This window comes from Sceloporus occidentalis, unplaced genomic scaffold, assembly GCF_023333645.1.
Source record: "Sceloporus occidentalis isolate IW3139 unplaced genomic scaffold, rSceOcc1.0.p SCAF_302, whole genome shotgun sequence".
Lineage (NCBI taxonomy): Eukaryota > Metazoa > Chordata > Lepidosauria > Squamata > Phrynosomatidae > Sceloporus > Sceloporus occidentalis.
This window is the reverse complement of record NW_028317282.1, coordinates 211379-231678: the sequence shown is the minus strand read 5'-3', so window position 1 is coordinate 231678 and position 20300 is coordinate 211379. Positions and strand designations below refer to the sequence as shown.

The window sequence follows — 20300 nt, the reverse complement described above, 5'->3', positions numbered from 1 at the left end:
CCAGTGCCTCTCCCTGTTCCCCCCACCCTATCCCTACCCTCTCTCTATTCCCTCACCCAACCCCTTCCGTCCTGTGTGGCCCCTGTACACTGACCTCTGCCAGCCCCCAGTTTCTGAACATCTATTAAAGCATTTCTATTTGTTCATTTTCCAAAATAACATGTTTATTAAACAAAAACATCGTATTCTTCTCTGACTGAATGATATCTGATCCTCCAGACTGGTGCTTCTCTCCCTGCGATATCACAGGTGGAATTCCTGCCTACGGGTGATGTCATAGATGGGAACATTAAGATTGTCCTAATGTGTATTTTTTACATCTTCATAGATGGTAACATTGTAGAGTGACGTGTATTGTTTATGACATCATCAAGGGTAACATTCTAGAATGTTTGTGTTGTTTATGACATCATTGGCTATGTCTATAACTACCCAGGTAACTGACAAACCGGCTAACAGACAAGCGAGAGGAGTCTAGGAGTTGGTCTGATTTTTTTCTGCGGTTCTTCTTTCGAGAAAGAAACAAGAAAACGAACTATCGGGTGACGCCATGATTCGGGTGTCACTCATCACGTTTGTGATGGGCTTGGTGCTTCTAGCACAAGCCACTATCTCACTTGGTGAGGAAGGGATCACTGCGGCCTGCGCTGCTTACAATCCCTGTAAAATAGCCGTTGCCTCCCGTAATCCCATCACCCTAACCTGTGTGAACAGGCCCACGGACGCGTCAATTTCTTGGCAGTATCGGGATATTTCCAATCCCAGCGCTAAACCCGTTACCCTCGTCCAAAGTCAAGGTTCCATCTCCACCATCCCGACAAAGCTTCTGGAGCTGATGCAACGCCCGACGCTGATATCCGGCGATCTGAAGATTCTCTCCCCGGAAGTGAAAAACACCGGAATCTACACCTGCAGAGATCGAGGGGCGCTTCTAGCTCATTACACGCTAGATGTCCAGAACGCAGAAGACATTTACATTTCTCATGCAAGTCTGGGGCAGATGGTGCAACCTAATACCACTTTTGACCTTGGAGATAAGGGTTCGGGGGAAATGTTCACGGTTTGGGAGGAATGGCAGCCCTGTGACCGGTGCGGCGTTCAAGGAGAGAGGAAGAAGCTTGGCTTTTGTTACGCCAGGATTAACAGCAGCTTGGATCTGGAAGAGAAGGTTTGGCCGTGCGGCCTCCTGAGAGCCGTCTTCAAAGAACTTCCGTCCGCTCACAAACCTGAGCTCAGGATAGAGATGTGTGAAGACAGCTGCAAGGAACCAACATCTTCCGAAAATGAGGTTGAGCTTCTTCTCGTAGACAACTACTACACCAACCTCCACGCCGACGCATTACTCAAATGCCCCACGGCCTCCATTTACAGGTAAGAATCTACATCTCATCATGAAGTCCCCCAATGCTGTATAGAGTAATAACCCCCCAGAGCTGTAAACAGTAATAACCCCCCAGCATTGTATTGACTAGGAACTAAAATGAAATGAAGGATATTTGATTTCTCTTTCTTTGTATTGCTTTGCAGACCTGTTTACTGGGAACGTGGAAATGTTATTATATCGCGTCTACAACAGCTCCGCGGCAGCATCCCGTATATTCTGGATAACACCACCGGCGGCGGATCCTTGTTTATTCCAATTCTCAACCAATCAGATACCGGAATTTACAAATGTTACGTGGACCACCGCCTGGCCGGGAGGTTTAATGTGATCTTCAATGAGATGCAGTACAAGCCAGAGGCCTTGTTTGATAACCCTATGGACAAAATGATGATTGGGGTCGTCTTAGGCTTAGTCTTCCTGATTGTTCTAAGCATTGCCATAGCTTGCAGGAAAACTTTTAAAGGTACCATTCACTAAGTTACCGGAGTGAATGTGTTCAGCCTCATGTCTATCTGTCATCACCTTTACGATTGTTACCAACCGGAAATAAAAGACATGATTTTGGAGGCAAATGTAATGTGTCATGTAATTATTTTATGGGGATTGATGAAGGTGCTTTGATGTCCCTCAAAAGAATTGTCTACTCAGCATAAACATTGTAACAGTCCTTTCCTTCTAAATCAGCAACAAGACTGTCCCAGAGCTCTGTGTGTCTTCTGAATGATGCTCATCCTAGAGAAGAAAGGCTGGAAGTCTGAGTTTCAGTCCGATTACAGACCCCACACAATAACATTTGATTCATTCCAATTGCAAGTCCAGGTTGACTGTTCATCAGAAGTTGAGTTGTATTTCAAGATGAGCCTCGACCTGTTTAGTCTAAAAACCTCGTGTTTCCCGTCGTGTTGAGCTGACTTCCACTTCGTAGACGTCACAATGCCGTTGAGAAGTGATGAGGCGTTCTCTACGGGAATTGAGTTGACTTGAATCTGGCAGCAGGGTTTGTCAGTTTGATTTCTCGAGGAGTTTGACCACTGGTGGGTCAACTTGTTTTCCTCATTGGAAGTCAAGTAGAATGTTTTTGCCCTCATGTTCATTACATTGCAACTTGACAACATTTGACAACAATAAAGTTGACTTGGATCTTGCCAGCCCAGTCAACGTCGGTTAAATGATGAATTTGCCCCATGTGAGCCAACTTTTCATCAGTGGCTTCATCAACTGAGCTGCCATCTTGAGTCAACTCAATATTTTGGTGAACAGACCCATTAGTCCTGTGTGACCTATAGATATGGAAACGTTTCATGAAACTGTACACTATTAACATTATTATGCATCGCATAGTCATTTAGGTTGAGAAAAGGCATAAGTCCATCAAGCTCAACCTTGACCAGAGGTCATAACAGCCCCGATTTCCTTTATAATACGAATGAATTGACGTATACACCCGTAAAGTAGGAAATTAGACATATGTACGCAATTCCCTCAAATTTTTTAGCTCTTCTTCCGCGTGTCTTGTTGGGGGTTTGGTTCGTTAGTGATGGCTCTGTGTGTCACTGCAGAGTCTAGAGCAAAGATTAGTATTTCACGAACAATGGACCAACTTATTACCCTCCATGAGTCACAGATAAACCCCGGTGGCATTACTCATTGTGAGGCAAACGCTTATAGGAACATAATCGGTAGACTATATCATCCCTGCTGGTGCCCACAAGGCTGCATTGTCCTTTCATCAATCAAGCAATATACTGATGTACTGAAGGTCTATGTGAGCATCATGGCCAGTGCAAACACTCCAAAGCTCGCAGTTTAGTTAATCTCTCCATTTAAGTTTTGTGGACGTAATTTTACTGTTCTACGATGAGTTATACCCAAGGAACCCTTCCGACCCCAAAATGGCATGAGACTGGTCTGCGGTTGGGGACGGTCGGGAAGTTTTATGGAAATTGTGGTGGATCTACACCATGTTCTCAAGGCTGGGAAGATGAAGATGAATTTTCGCAAGCAGGCAGCATTTAGCTGTCTAGGCAAGCGCAGCCCAAAAAATCCCTTGTAATATACCACCACCCCACTTGAAAAAAGTTGGAACCCAGATTTTGTTCAAAGATCAGTACGCATAAATATGGAACAACCACCGTAGGAACATTCTGTTGATTTGATTTCCATGGTGATTGCTCCAAGCCTAGAGCTCTACTTCATACTGTTCTTTATACGTGACCCACGATGCCCTAATACATAATTCTTCGAAGAAAAAGAATATTGTTTCACAGTTCTAGAATTCTACAAATTCCTATGGTTTTTTTTTACACTAAATTTATGTTTATTTAACCCCCGTTTGCGGGGGTAAGCGGTCTCCAGTGTGTCCTTGGACATGCTCGGAAGCCAAAGGGTTAGAAGGTCCATGACAGCTTCAACAAAGCTCTACTTGTGAGTGACACTTGGCCAATTCTTTGGCCGTCTGTCCTTTGTCCCACACCGGGGGTGGCATTAGATGGTACTGTTGGTGTGTGCGAACCGAACACAAACAGTCACATCTCTCCGGATGAAGAGGGTAGGACGAGCGGATCTCCGAGGCTCTCGGTATGTATTTCTCATACAAATTAAACCCTAAATAAATGTTATCAATAAGAATTTGCTAAAATATTTGCATTTAGCAGAATTAGTTATGCCTGGTAACTTGTGATGATGTCGCAATGTCAAACTTGCTTATTTTGCCGTTACAATCTTAATGTTTTTATTATATTTATTATAATTATTATTATTATTATTATTTTATTGTTGTTATTTATTTGTTAACCCTTTGGGTGCTGGAGGATGAGCGGACCCCCCCCCCCCGTGAGGGGATCGGCTCAACAGTAAATTAAACGATGAACACAATGTGTTCTGGGCTGCAAATCAAAAGCCGATCGTACGAGTTATGGGAATGGGATTTTATTTTATTTTTCTTATTTTTTTTTTCTATATAATTTACTGGAAAGAGTTTTTGTAAAAGTAAAAAAAAAAATAAACAAAAATAAATAAATATTGGGTGCAAAGGTTTAGAAATGGGCCATAATGTGTACATTATTACAATTACTATTTCTGCTCCCTTTTACCCAGTATTTATTACTCTGGCTCATGGATTGTTTTGGAGTTTTTTTATTATAATTCATTTATATTTTTTTATTAATTTTTTTTGTTTTACAAAAATTCTTTCCAGTAAATGATATTAAATAATATTAGGAAAAAATTGAAAAAAAGGGGCAGGGATAATTAAAGATGCTGTTCCACTTAGACCAAATATTTATTGCACACCCCTACCTTGTTAAGCACATGTATATTAGAGATCTGTCATTTTATTATTGCTCCTGACACTTTCAAGAAGCTTTTTAAGTTTCTATGGCAACTACCTATCAGTGTCAGCTTTTGTGTCACGTGACAATTAAGTGTTCCCGGCAAAAATTGTGAATGAGGGACATTTTTACACAATTAAGTCATTATTTCTCAGAAGGGTTTCTAATGCTGCATTATTTAAGAAAAAATGTGTTTAATGACGTTTCGATTTTGCTATAAACTAAACTTTTAATGAAATCTTGACCGAGAAGCAACGCCGGCTGTATATTATTTGTTGCTTATCACTGCCCTTGTGGGGATAAATTGTATATAATATTATTTATAATTAAACACATTCTTATGTAATGTACCATAGAATTACAAAATAATGGAAAATCCTGTATTTTTTAGTGTTTTGTTATTGGAATGTGGTTCTCTGCATGGATGTGTTAGAATGATCAGGAATAACAATCTATTTCTGTCCATCTAATTATTTATTCTTAAATATTCAGATTTATTATCATTATTATTATTTCTATTATTATTCTATTTATTGTAAAATAATAAATTATATTTTTTTACATTTACATAAATAATACATATAATAAATTATATTTTTTTTACTTTTACATAATTGATTTTAAATTAACATAAATTATATTATTTAAAATGCAAATTATATTATTTTAAATCAAAATTAATTATATTCATTTAAATTGACATACATTATATTATTTTAAAATATAAAAAATATATATAAAAAAAATATATATATATAAATATATTATTTTATACTTAGGTTATAATTTAGGTTTTAATCAGTTTTTACCCCAATCCGCATCAAGGATTTTCTACTACAATCAGAAAAACATTTTACAGAATGTCGCCAGCGAGATTTCTGCTCTTTCCAGCTAATCTCGAGTCCGTGGAATGTTACCAATTACTCATCGGGCTGACGTTTTTTGTTTTTCTACTTAAATTGTTACATTTATTTTTCCGTTACCAGAAATCGTGGATTTTGATTAATTATCTTTTTTTTTTATAACCGTCGTCACAGCTAGCCGGAGAATTCTCTCTCCCTGATGATTGGGTTTGATAGATGCCATTTAATGTTTCTAAAAACTTCGCCGTTGGAAAGATTTCAAGGTGGCGGCTTTAAAGAGCTCGGAGTTTCCTTGAAATCTCCCAGACCAGCGAGTAACTTGTTTTCCTACGCAGTGTCAAGTTACACACACATCAAAGGCATTGTGGGTAACGGCTTGCGAATAATCCCCTTGCTCCTCTCTATAGATTCATTGAAAGAAGCATAGAATCTGCCGGCAGATCGGCCCCATTTGGCCCATCTGGTCTGCCCGTTTTCCCTACTGTAAAACCTTAATCAGTCGTCGGTCTCGTCTTAGATTCAGGAGCCGTATGCCTACCCCATGCATGTTTAATACCCTCACTGTATTACCCTTTACCACTTCTGCTGGGAGGCTGGTCCACTTATCTACCACCCTCTTGATAAAGGAAATCTTCCTTCTGTTCCATCTAAGCCTCTGACCCTCTAGATATCAGCTATCTGATGGCTGGCATGTCCTTTTAAGAGGATGAATAGCCCGTTGTTATACGTGTAGAGCAGCGATGCAGGTGTCTTGAAGCAGAGAGCCACGAGAAAGGTTAACATACATGTTCCGGGCTGTCGTGACTCAGAGGTGATGATGTGTTTGTGAGGCCAGCCTGGGTGTTCTCAGGTGAAACTCGTTCATCAGAAAGTGAAACCGACGCATCGCGCTCGTTGTGGCTGAAACAAAACAAACAGATTCACTAAATGGTGGAAACCAAAGGGGCTCCGCTCCAGAGAGCATTTCCACCATCATGAGTAAAGCGTCAGGACCTCGGAAGTGTGGAGGGCTATTTGTACCGAGTTAGATCTGTAGGATCTGGCAGGTTCACTTGACTCTCGACTTGTTGGCGAGCTTATTTGCATTGTCGAACTGCTCAAGGAACCTCTCAATAATCCCCCTTGTCCTTGGCGATGGACCCAAATTAAAACTTCCCCCTCTAGGGTCATATAAATCATGAGGCCCATGAAACGTCACGTTATGGAATCCCCCAATTAGAAAGTCTCGGGATACAGTTAAATATCTGTTCGCCAATCTAATCGTAGGGCAGACACAAGACCATCATGATCATCAGCCAAGAAAAAGGTCCAAGTCAAGTTGGAGGTCTTAGAGAAGGAAGACTAACGAGCAGACCAGATGATTCTTATCTCTTGTGTTCCTTTCCAAAAGGCATAAGCGTAAGGACTTCAGATCGTGGCCGCTCGCTATAAAACGAAGAGGTGGAATTTGGTTGGAAAGATCCATTTTGGACGATGTGTTCTGAAACCAATCTAGCCTTAATTCTGAATGAAGACCATCACAAACTCTGATACTTTGTGTCAAGCCCCATGGCTCCCGTAACGTTACAGGAACCTCTAATACCTGCGACTGCTTTGTATACTGTGAAGGTAACCATAGCTTCTCCACCCATGGGAGGGGAAAAAAAATAAACGTTGACGTATCATATTACCAAATTACTATTGAAGCGCGCTCTAGAACTCCATGGTACGTTGACTTAGAATAGTCTTTGTTTACAGGAGCCGCGGATCCGATGTATCTTCTTCTTAAAATACTTTGTATCACTTCAGGCCCTTCTCCTGGCCAAGCTCCAAAGCTGAGGGGTTTCCTGCCTAACCAGTCCTTAACCAGCCAGGGCCCTGCTTTTGGTACCAACCCAATGCATTCGGGGATCCCAAGACCCATCCCTCCATGTTTTACCGGCTTGTATCTTGACGGTTGTTGTCGTCTGCTGTTTGTAAAGCCACGGGCTGTTGGTCCTTGTTCGTGGTGGACCTCTCCGTAGATCACAACCTCATCACTCTCTGTGCACCTTTGAAAAAGTCACTACGTGAAGTCATGATTTTAGTAAAACATTAAAATAAGTCGATACTTTCTGGCGGCTACGAGGTCTTTGTTTTCCGTAGCAGGTATCGGCAGGAAGGAACGTTCCCCGCATTCCTGAGGTCACCAGACAAGTTCTGAGATGTTTTCACAGAATAAAGTTGGGCTTCCGCTCTTCCCCGTCATGTCTTTTGGAAATCGATGTAATTACGGCGAGTGATTAGCGCCAGGCCAGACACATGATAACGGCGGCCGGTCCTGGCGTGCAGGCAGCTGCGGTCGAGGAGGCAGGAGAGGGAGACGTCTCGGCTGGGTAGCCTCTGCGGATCTGGGGTGGGTTTTGGTTGTGTCAGAGGGAAGAGGTTTCTACGAGGAGGTTTAGGAACCAGACCTGCCTGAAATCCAAATTCAATGTCATAAGTAATTCTAGGATGCAAAAATACTACCTACAACATGCTTACCAACAGTCCCAGTTTTTATAGGGCAGTCCTGCTTTTCGGGCAATGGGTAGTTGCTCCTCTGTTCCGACAAATGGGGATCATGGAGTGGTTGAGGAGATCCTCTGACCAGCTCAGGTAGCCGTAACATCAACAGACCTCCTTCGCAGCTCCCAAGTTGCCCCCTCATATGTCATGCAGCTAAGCGCTCCAAGGTGGCTCTTTGGGTAAAGTGGGTGGCTACTCCCAGCACTAGCCACACCCACTTATGGAGCTGGCCCCACCCCTCGCCACCTCTTGCCACACTCCCCGACACAGGTGTCCCAACTGTAACCGAAACACTTGAATACCTTGCCTGATTTTATCACTTTGTATGATAAGTATCCCCACAATTTTTCCTCTACCACCTCTGCTGGAACATTAGTCCACATAGTGAAATGTTTAAAAATATTTAGTGTGAAAAAGATACAAAATATTTATTTTCTACCCAGAGTTAACATTTTGGGTCATAAACAGGTTCTTGAACGTCTTCCAAGGCAGACGAGCCTCTGTTGGGAATGTCGGGAATGCACGGCTTTCTTCTGCGCGCCTCGCTGTGCATTTTAATAACACATTTTTTTATTTGGGCCACAAAAGTTTGTTATTGGAACGCAGCGGGAGTCCCCGGGAGGCTGTGATGTTCCCACATTCTACTATATTAACCTTTTAGCGGTTTGCCTTGAAATCTAAAATCAGGTGGTCAGAGGCTTAGATGTCATGGAAGGAAGGTTTACTTTACTGAGAGGGTGGTAGATAAGTGGAGCAGCCTCCCAGCCAAGGTGGTAGAAGGTAGTACAGTGAGGGGATAGACATACGTGCATGGGATAGACATACGGCTCCTGAATCTAAGACGAGACCAACGACTGATTAAGGTTTGAGTCTTTACAGCAGGAGAAACGGGGGGACTAGACGGGGGCCGAATAGGGCCGATCTGCCGGCAAATTCAGCGTTTCTATGGTGAAACCAATCCAAGTATAAAACAATAAAAAGTAAAGTTTAGGATTTGTTTGTAGAATTTTTGTTGCTATTTTACTATGTAAAAAAAAATAAAAAAATCCTTTTTTTGTGACTGTCCCTTTAAGAGGCGGGGTCTATGTCTCAGTGTCCTTTTAATTGGCTGCCTGAATTTAGCTCTCTGATTCCATGTTTAAATAATAGAAAGTGACCTCTGATCAGGACCGGGATCCGAAGCCGTATCTCTGACTTAGTAAATATATCCATTACTAATGATTAACCGGGAAGGGCCACGGCGGCGTCACTCGCGTCTCATCCACGGGGAGTGTTGGAAACATTCTCCTCCTATTAAAATCGATGCCACGCTGGGGGCCGGCTCTATGATAATCACCACCGGGTCGACAAATTAAAATTCACTATTTTCAGCGCCGTGTGACCTAAAAATATTTTAATTTTTATGACGGTTTAGCCTCCAAAGAGTGCTTTAATAATCATTCTTCAGAAAGAAAAAAAACATGATGTAGAAACTGCAGCCCTGGAGCTGCAGCTGCCTCCCCCTTCATGACCTTTAATCTGAAAATCATTAAAATCAATAGGATTGCTTTCTGAGCATACGAAGGGGGGGTGGGGGGTCCTGATTGGCGCTAAGTATGTCACATGCGAGGACTTGTATCCGGCCAATCACATCGCCTGCCTGGGAGGGATGGCAAAAGGGGCAAGTGCAAATAGGGGCATGCATTTGCAATGGGGGTACCATGACTATTTAAAGGGACCCCGCAGCTCTCCCTTTAAGAATATACAATATTTTACTCTTGTACTAAAACACACAAATATTTCATTAAATTGAATCCAGAAAAAAAATAATTTAAAAAAATGAAATAAATTTAAAAAAAAAAAAAAATTACAAATAAAAATAATTTAATGATTCTTTTTTTTTTTTTTTTTTTTTTTTTTTTTTTTTTATTGGATCAATGGTAAGATTGAACTTGATGAGTCTTTTTCCCACCTAAATTGTGTTTGTTATGTGAATGGAGGTGTATGGATTTCCGGAGGGTTCCAGAATAAATAATTCATCGTTGGGGTGGGGGGGGGATACAAAGAAAAACACATTTTGTGATGATTTGGAGGTTTTTTGCTAGACTGGAAGCATGCTGTTACGTCTGTTTATTTCCATAATCCAGATGGCTCGTTCTTCTCTCCCTAATATCCGCTGAAAATGTATGTAGAAAAAAATAAAAAAAATAACAAAATTGCAAGCGTTTCCAAAATAAAGGGTATTTGAAACTTTTTAAAGAAAGACGCGCGCCCCCAGGCCTTGGTCCGGCTGCGTCGGCTCTGAGCCCCTAATGGGGTCCTGGGCTTCAAGAATAATTTCGGGGTCTTCAAGATAATAAAAATCTAAATAAAAATAAAAAAATAAACAAAAATAAATAAATCAGCATTTTTTTTTTCAGTTGGAGATGAAATTCCTGAAATTTCCAAAGTGCTAAAAAATCTATCATTTTGTAAATAAACCAAAACTTTTGAAATAATACTGAAGCAAAAATTATATAAAAAATAATAATAAAAAAATATAATAGGTTGGCAATTTTAGCTGATTTACCCCGATTCGGTGACCGTTATAGTCATGTGGATTTTAACTCCCAGGACTAAAATCCGGAATCACACCATTAATAAGATCAATGGAAAACCTCTCATCAATGTTAACACTGGTTTTTGCCACAACGGAAGCTCATTATAGGTATGTATGTATATATATGCATATCTATAATGAGCTTCTGTTGTGGCAAAAACCAGTGTTAACATTGATGACAATATATATATAATTTATTGTTGGATAAGAGGACCTCCCTATGGGCTGTGGATGTGTTTTTTATTTTTTTTTATAAATAAATATGTTTAACTCCTAATTCTCCGGCATTATTTTAGGGATGGAGCAGTCACTTTTTCTATGCTGCAATTCTGGTGTTGGCATTCAAGGAGTTAAATTGTCGCCGGTATGCCATGTTTCTTTGCCCCTGCGCATGAGCAGGATGCTTCCATTGAATTATTTAAGGCACTTGTTTTCTGCTTGGGGTTTCCTCCTGGGGTTGAATAGGCACATCATGCCTGTTTAACCTGTTTAACCCCCTAAATGCCAACTAAGGTTGAGACGGTTGGTCAAAGTGACTTTTTTTTTTAGGTTTTGCAGAAATCATTTACACGCTGCCACCTGCTGGATGTTCTGTGAAGTGACATCGTTACAATGCGGTGAGAATCACCGTGGAGCGGAGTCGCTGGAGTTTTACGTTACCCGTTTACATGTTTTAGTTTTAACTCTACGTCGTCCAGTCTGTGGGTCTTGATGCGGTTGTTGTTCGTTATTTCAAAGGAGGAGAAAAGTTAGAACCAGAGGGTCAGAGGCTGAGATGGAATGTATGGAATGTTTACTTTACTGAGAGGGTAGTGGATAAGTGGAACAGCCTCCCAGTAGAAGTGGTAGAGGGTAAGACAGCGAGGGTATTAAACATGCATGGGATAGACATACGGCTCCTGAATCTAAGACGAGACCAACGACTGATTACGGTTTGAGTCTTTGTGGCAGGCAACTAGAGGGGCCGATGGGGGCCGATCCATGTTTTTATGTCTTTATGTTTCTAATAGAAACCATCTTCCTTCCAACCTAATTAACCTTCTTCTTCCAGAAGGAAGGAATGGAGTTCACTACGAACGCCGATCATTAACTTCCATCCATCTGTCGCTTTATTCACTGAAGTCCTTTCTAGATTCATCTCCAGGTTTTATGCTCCGAGCGGCTCTCATATTATTGCATTTAACCACATTTACTATAACTGATCATTTTTAAACATTTAGTATTAAAAAAAAAAGTCGTCGTTTCTCCCCAGCCTTTATTTTACAAAGAACCATAGAACCTGCTTTCAGATCGGCCCCCATCCGGCCCCCGTCTCGTCGCCCGTTTCTCCTGCTGTAAAGACTCAAACCTTAATCAGTCGTTGGTCTCGTCTTAGATTCAGGAGCCGTATGTCTACCCCATGCATGTTTAATACCCTCACTGTATTACCCTCTACCACCTCTGCTGGGAGGCTGTTCCACTTACCTACCACCTTCCCAGTAAATTAAAACTTCTGAGTGTTGGGGCGGGATAAACGACACGCTCTTTCACCTGTATGAACAACACACATTGTCAATAGCCTTCTGTTGGCGAGATTCCATCAAAAATATAATTAAGCGAGCGTAAAATAGATCTCCGTGTTTTGGAGAATAAAAGATCACAAACGATGAGTCTGATTATTATCGTCTTTCCGTAACCTTCTCGGATTTATGAGTCATGTTATTCCCAGATGGCGCACGCTTTGGCTGAATTAAAATCCCCCCCCCCGAGTTTTTTTTACCCCAGTCCCAGAATCTCGGGATTCTATTTAAATTAAAAAAAAAAAAATCCTCAAATTTTTCCGTCTATAAAATGCAGATTTCTGCCCTTCGCTCCGAGAGCCGGCTTTGTGTCTTTTTAAACCGAAGCGTCTGGACGTTAATATGAAGAGGCAGATCCGCTCACCCACAACACACTAAGCTTTTGTGCGCCACGTAATTTTTTCCTCCCCAGTGTAGGTGTGACGTGTGCGGGAGAATGTTTTAAAGGCATGACAAGTATTTGGAGCGAGTGCAAGGATCCATTGAGTATGAATGATACGCCGGCCCCTCCCGTGTATAAATATATACGCTCATTGTATCGGGGGCCCTACGTTGGCTCATTATTCGCGGCCCACGAGGGCCGATTACATTTCCTTCGCACAATAAGACACAAGGAGATGACACGATGTCAAAGACCCTCCGTTATAAAGCCCCTCCGCCTTTAAAGCTGCAGTTCCACTCATTCATGAATTGGTTTAAACGCATAAAAAAACCCTAAGAGGCTTTTGTTTCCAGTTCCTATGGCAACAACCAATCAGGGTCTGAGTTGAAGGAGGCCTCGCCTGGCGGCGGTCGACCTTGTCAGCGGGTGTAAGCGTGTGTGTGGGGGGTGGCTATGTTTCCCTGAGTGGTAGACAAATGCCGACACTTCCTGGACTGATCCCTCCCGCTTCTTGCCACGCCCCCTAACTCGGGCATGATGTGGGTGTGCCAGAACCCGGGGCAAGAGCAACTTTACAGAAGGGGAGGGGTTTGTTTATGGGGGAAGACATTTTTATACGGACACCCAAAAAAGGAATTCAAGATGACCCCCTTCGAGAAGTTTTTAACCCGCGGACATTTCACATTATTGAGTACAAAAAAACCCAAAACATCAGTAATTTCAAATATCCCTCTGATAGATTTCGTGCTGTAATCCCGGATCAGACTCTTAAATGGGCGCCGTTTTTATTAACGGCCACTCGTGTTTCCCGTAGCAACATTTGGTGTTTGACCAGACGGCGTTCTCCCTGATGAACAGGCGGCCATATTGCTCGTCCCACCCGCTTCCATCCGCCGGACCGACGACGGCGCGAGATGCTAAAAGACATCACGGGAAGCAACGACTGGAACATTAACAGCAGAGACATACGTGACGAGCGTAGAAATACACAGCAGGCGGACGCGATGACATCATAGACACGATGATGTCATATTGTAACGGCTCTGCGTGCTGAATATGTATATTTCCTTGTATGAAAATGTATTAAAATAGGACAAGTTTTGGATTTTACTATTTCTATAATCCCAGTATCAACGGGGAGGAATAATCATGAGAATCCCGAGAACAGGAAATGGATATTTTAAAATATAATTAGTTTTAGGTTTATTGAGCGCCGATCTATTAAAAAAACGCGAAACGCGTCAGACGGGCGCCAAATAAACGAACCCTGCGACAAAAGTCAGCGTCGTTTACGCCTAAAAGGCTACGGCCAAGCTGGACGGGTCTTTGGATTAACCCCTTGAGTGCCGTTAAAAGGTTCCAGCGCCCCGGGGGGGGGGTTAATCAGGGAATATGACGGAAGGCGCCGGAACGCCTGCCTCGCTGACAGCCCCGGGAGATGGTGGTCACCGATACGTACGCGGAATGAGTGATGCTCCCCGACGCTGCCAGCATCGGCACAGATTGCACACCCACCGCGACACCTACACAGAGCACTGAGACAGCGGCGCAGCGCCGAGTAACACGTTCCCTGCCGTCGCTCTGCAGCTGGGAGAGAGAGAGGGGGGGGGCTCCACCGCGCACGCACGGGAATTTCTGTGTGGGCTCACAAAGTGCATTTCAGAAAACTCCGAGCGGAGTCCTCGCTTCTTCCTGAAACAAGAACCCCGCTCCGAACCACGGAGACCGAGAAACGCGGGCAGCAGAAGACCCCCCGAGCTGGCTTTTTATATTGGGGAGGAAAACCATAAGGGGCTCCGGGAGAGAATTAGTCCAGGTAACTGCAACTTTGGTGAGCTAAGTGAGTGTGAGCTCTGTGGTCCGGTTGATTGCACGGCTCGGTGTGATGGGTATCGCTGGAGATATGCCGGGCGTATATATATATATGTATATATATATTTATTTATATATATATATATATATATATATATATAGGCTATGGAAATACTTTTTTTTTTCCCTCCCCGTATTCTCTATCTGATCTTATAATATTCTGTTCCTTAGATCCGGCAGATAAGCGTTTTTGATTGGCCACAAGACGAGAAAGTAAAGGTAAGGCTCTATTTCATGTAAAGCATGCCTTAACGTGGTAAACTGAGACCCCCCTGGATTATTAACCCTTTCATAGCCCAGCGTGAGGATTCCATGTAGCGAGCCGTCAATTGTGTTACACGGTCGTCGTGGAAACCTTCACTCTTCATTATTTAAAGATACGCTTCATGGAGTCACCTGCATTCAAGCAGGGACATCAGCCATAACATACAGCGGGGTAGTCACCGCCAGACCCTTAAAAAAAAAACTGCCCCTTCAAACCCCGAGAGTTCCCAATAACCATGATTTATATATGTGATGCCCGATTTATTATATTTATTGATCGATTTGATTGATTTGTATATAAAATATATAAATAATTTAAGAATTCATGTCATTTCCAGTAAAAAAAAAAATCCTCGTTTCAGAGAATATTGTATATTTGGCTAATTTGACTCAATATCATTTTTTATGCAAATTTAAACACCAATTCCGTAACCTTTTTCTTACTTCTAATACATAAATATATCTATTTTGTCTCTGAAAGAGCCGCCCTCCGTCCCCATCAGGTTAAAAAAAAAAATTATAATAATCAAATTGCTTTGTCCCCCCCCCAAAAAATCAATGCATTTACATAAATAATTACCAGGGAGGAAATGATCATAAAGAATAACAAATATTATTTCTATAAGAAATATTGCATTTTTTACCACGTGACTTAATGCTGCATTTCGACACAAAAAAGAAAAAAAGATATATTTTTGGAAACATTGTTTTTTTTTTTTTTTGTACAAAAAAAAGTTCTAAATATACGCGATCGTCTTTAAAGCCATTAAAGTGTCTGCTGTGCTGCCGAGGACAGTAATTAAATTCACCAAACTGACTCGCACGTTATAAATACCCCCCAGCGGGGTAATTAACTCCAGTAATCACTGCGTTTTGCGGAGACGCGTTTCGCTGGTATTTGTCCGTCTTTTGTTTGAAGACTTGAATGCGTGTAATAAAGACTATTTCTGTCCGCGGGCGTTTTCTGGTTGCCGCTGATCGGTATGAAGGGCGCGCGTTAATGTCCCGGGGGCGAAGGCCGTCGCTAAAGGCTAAAAAGGTTTAACCCCTTAAGGACGATGGGCGGTCCCTAAACCCATTGCAAACAATGCATTTTGAGCCCGGACATGTATGGGCTTTGTCATTAAGGGGTTAAAGGGACAGTCCGCTGGAAAGAAATTCGGGACTCGTCGCTGTAATATATCCAATGAGCAATGTGGATGTTTGGCTGGGGGGGGGGCACCGGTTTGGACCTATGGCAAGATATAAGACCTTATGAATATGAGGTCTGGTGGAAGAGGTGGACAACCTGGTGGGTGGCATAGAAGGAGCCAAGCTGGGGTCAGACGGGGTGTGATTTCACCATGAAAACCAAGCCATTGAGAAATGTACCACATTTGTGGCAAATAATTGTTTCCAGCGTTCCTTTAATTCCAAAGCTCATAGGAAGCAAACGATACGATGTTCCTGGCTATGGAAAACGATGATGATGATGAAGGCCAAGATGGCGCCTGATGATGCCGCCGGTATAGAAATGAAGTGGCCAACCCTTGTTGAGCCCCTTGCCCCAGCCTGTTCCTTGGCACCATTCTCCCTTCCCCTGATCAGTCATGTCAGCCAACTCTTAAAGTAGAAGATGAAGCAGCCATATGACATCATATCTCGTCATCATCATTAACTGATTTCATGGACTGTGATTTGCAGAAAATAGAAGGGTCAGCTCTCTGTACCGTGTCCCATTAGAAGGGATAACTCTTTGAAACGACACCTCCAGTGATCCCAAAGCCGCCGGTTATAATATTTATAAAAAGTACATCAGTGAAGCTGCTCTCCGGTAGAGGTGGTCTCCAATGTACCCGGAGGTTGTGACCCCGTCACAGAGCCGGTGACAAGCGGCACAATCCGCTTCCTTCTGAACCCGGTGTCAGTCACTGGGAGGCAATCTGTTTATTTTGTCTTCCCGTTCCTCTATCTGCATAAATGGTTGGGATACGGCGCGGCACGCTGCCGGCAGCGGATAATTAGCAGCTTCTTGGCCAAGAGAAAAAGCCAGTTCATTAGCGGAGACGGATCCAGACACGACAAGGAACAAGTGTCACGGAACGGAGCCGGAGATTTGTCTGAATTCACAGACCCGGCATTCCCAGAAGCACAACAACAAAACCTATTATTAGAGCATACAATTAGACTGTAAGCTCTAACGCTCATAGAGGATGGAACGGGCCCCATTCCACCTTAATCGGTCGTTGGTCTCGTCTTAGATTCAGGAGCCGTATGTCTATCCAATGCATGTTTAATACCCTCGCTGTATTACCCTCTACCACCTCTGCTGGGAGGCTGTTCCACGTAACTACTACCCTCTCAGTAAAGTAAACCTTCTTTACATGATATCTAAGCCTAAAAACTCTGGTGGGGCGAGCGGCCGTGGAAAACGCGACGAGAAACCCCAACTTTTTACCCCTTGACGTTTATTTCGCTTCGCTTCTCGCAGCTGAGCGTCACGGCACGGAAGGGGTTAAACCGTAAGAAAAATAACAAAGACGAGATCCAGAGTGAACAGATGACGCCGTTCTTCCCACTTTGGCTCCAACCCCAAATCCTCCCGCGTGTGGAAGTGAATCAGCCATTGGCTCGGCGCAGCGCCCCGCGTCCAGCCGTGGGATCGCAGCGGCCATCGCCGCCAGTTCAATGGCCGCAGGGCACAACGGGCTTCATTGTGTACTCAACAATCTGGCCTCTGTCCAAGAGGTGGAGTGACATGTGGGGGTAACGCGGCGGCCCCTCCGTCCCTTTTGTGCAACCAGCACAGGGTGGCACAGGACGCAGGGGACGTCAATTAACTCTTCGAGCTCCAGACCGAGATCGCAATATTGAATACGTAAAGCACAGGAGGGACGTTTATCTCAAAGGAGAAGAGATGTTAAAATCTAAAACTAGAGGATCAGAGGCCGAGATGGGATGGGAGGATGTTTTACTTCACCGAGAGGGTGGTGGATAAGTGGGACGGGCTCCCAGCAGAGGTGGTAGAGGGAATTTGAACACACGTAGGGTAGGCGTACGTCTCCTGAATCTAAGATGAGACCAACAACTGATTAAGGTTTGAGTCATTACAGCAGGAGAAACAGGGAGACTAGCCGGGGGCCGGATGGGGGCCGATCTGCCGGCAGATTTTGTTTTCTTATATCAGCACCTTAAAGGAAAACATATTATTAAAAATATAATAAACTGGTGCTGGTGCTGGGTTGGCAGCTCTTTCTCTCTTTGTTCGATTTACTGCCTCTTTATGGTGTTGCTGTCATAAAGTGTTTTTATTTCTGCTGCTTTTAGCTTGTAAAGGTTCCACCATAAAAACCAACAATGTGCAAAACATTCTTAGCGCCCGCTCAATGTATCTGTATGGATAATAATGATACAAAGTCTATCATATGCCACACCGTGTACCGCAGCTCAGTGTACATAGACACAGGAAATTTAATGGCAGATCGGCCCCATTCGGCCCCCATCTAGTCTGTCCGTTTCTACTGCTGTAAAGACTCAAACCTTAATCAATCGTTGGTCTCGTCACAGTCAACATGTGATTATTTGTATATTATATAAACAGTTAACTTGTGGACTAGTAAGTTTATTATTTTTTATTTATTATTATTATTATTATTATTATTATTAAGCTTCCCAGTGCATTATTTGCTGAAGCGGAATCTTTGAAGGTAGCGCCACCTAGTGGTAATCTGGAAATTTGCACACAATCTGTCTATGCGATCAGAAAGCTCAATTTCCTCCTTCAATTTTATGTTTGGCACAGTAGGACCGCGACAATTCAGTATTGCCTATGTTTTAGGACTTTCTGTTGGTTTTTGCCATCAGAATACCAGGTGGGATTTCTGAAAATCCTATGGAATCAAACATCTCTAACAGAGCAACTTGGACAGGGTTATTTGCCTCCAAGGTGAGCCTGAAGAGTTATAGGTATACTGATATCTAGTGATGGAAAGTGAAATCTATTCAATAAATGTAACTTTATGGAATAATAAAAGGTGTTGCTAGAAATCCTGAAGTCTTCCTCCCCTCATCAATGTTGGAACTTTCAATGTTATCATGCCTCTGCTTGGTGGCGGCGACTAAATAAGTGCAATACCTTTATTATCTTTAACTCCTTAAGGACAATCGGCGGTCCCTAAAACCATTGAAAACAATACATTTTGAGCCCGTACATGTACAGGCTTTGTCATTAAGGGGTTAAATGACGCATTCATAGCCTGGATATTAACAATGTAGCGTGGAAACAATAGGATGCGATTAACAACTCTTGTAGAACCTCAAGTAACCACTAGGTGGTGCTCAAGTATCAAAATGGCTGCACTAGCAGATACATGGCTTTGTAGACATTAAACTATTACCCCCGGGGGCATATTTTTTTAACCTAAACACAGTAAAGTAGATAGTGTACATTTTTCTCTATTATACTGCCTTGAAAACTTTGGAAAGAAGCCAAAATATGAAGCCCCAACTTAAATTTTTTTTTTAGCCGGTTTGTACTCTAGACAAATTACTTGGGGATGTCACTCAGCACGTTCATTCTTTCACATTTTTCACAGTAATAATATCCTCCGATGGTTGTGTATTTTATTTTTTGACATGACACGGTTTCCAGATCCTGAGATACCTGAACCTCAAAGGAGCTGCTCTTCGGAATTCCCTCGCTCTTTCCATTTTTTTAGAGATCTTTAGTCTACGTCTGGCTGATGGTCACCAAACACAGAGACTTTCCATCTTCCCCCAATGCATCCTGAACCGGTATATAGTTGAGCAAACAGGGGCAAATGTTTGCCCCAAGCTCATTTCTTTTAGGTAATTACTCAAAGTTGGACAAAGGAGGCATGTAGGAACGACCACTTGCAGAAGCTCAACAAAAAAGTAGAAGAAGCTTTATGATCTCTCTTTCAGACGATGAGTTCATTCCTCATTTACAAGAGAACCCAGAGAGGAAATGAGCTTTTGAAGTCAAAGAATTGCCAAGTCCACCATCTGGCTGCAGGGAGGATCATGGGAATTGTAGTCGTCCAATTGTACTATTACTAATTGTACTACATTGCACTGTAGTTAACCAGGCACTAAGACCAAATCTATTAATATACAACAATGTTAATATTAGCTATTAATTTAAGTTCCGATAACCGTCCATTTCACTTTCTGCAAACAAACAAAAACAAAAAATCATAAAAATGAAAATGTTCGCATTATTTTGCAGTTATCAAGAAATCAACCCAATACGATGGCGTGGAGGTGGGATGCTCTTCCTATACTCTGGATCCTTATCGAAGGTAAAAAAAAAAAATCCATTCCGGCTGGAGAAGTCAGTAGGGGTTTAAAATTTTTAGAACACTGATTGAAGTCTCTCAATTCACAAAAAAAAGGAGAGATTTAAAAATATATATTATTTTTTTTAAATTGTGTTTGTTAAATGAGGGTTGAAATGCAGATCCCTTCTTTCCCTATTAAATGTAAATACAAAAAATCCCTGACAAATATTTTTGCTTCTTCCAGGGGCTTTTAGTAGACATTGG

At 42.4% G+C, this 20300-nt stretch overlaps 1 protein-coding gene across 1 annotated transcript; it reads left to right on the top strand.

Moving 5' to 3' along the window:
* Positions 1-550: 550 nt before the first annotated feature.
* Positions 551-13637, top strand: LOC149275013 (protein FAM187B-like). The gene is made up of 3 exons (XM_089504969.1): positions 551-1371; positions 1528-1847; positions 13480-13637. The coding sequence occupies exons 1-3, from the start codon at positions 551-553 to the stop codon at positions 13635-13637; spliced, it is 1299 nt and encodes a 432-aa protein (XP_089361095.1).
* The last annotated feature ends 6663 nt before the right edge of the window (positions 13638-20300 follow it).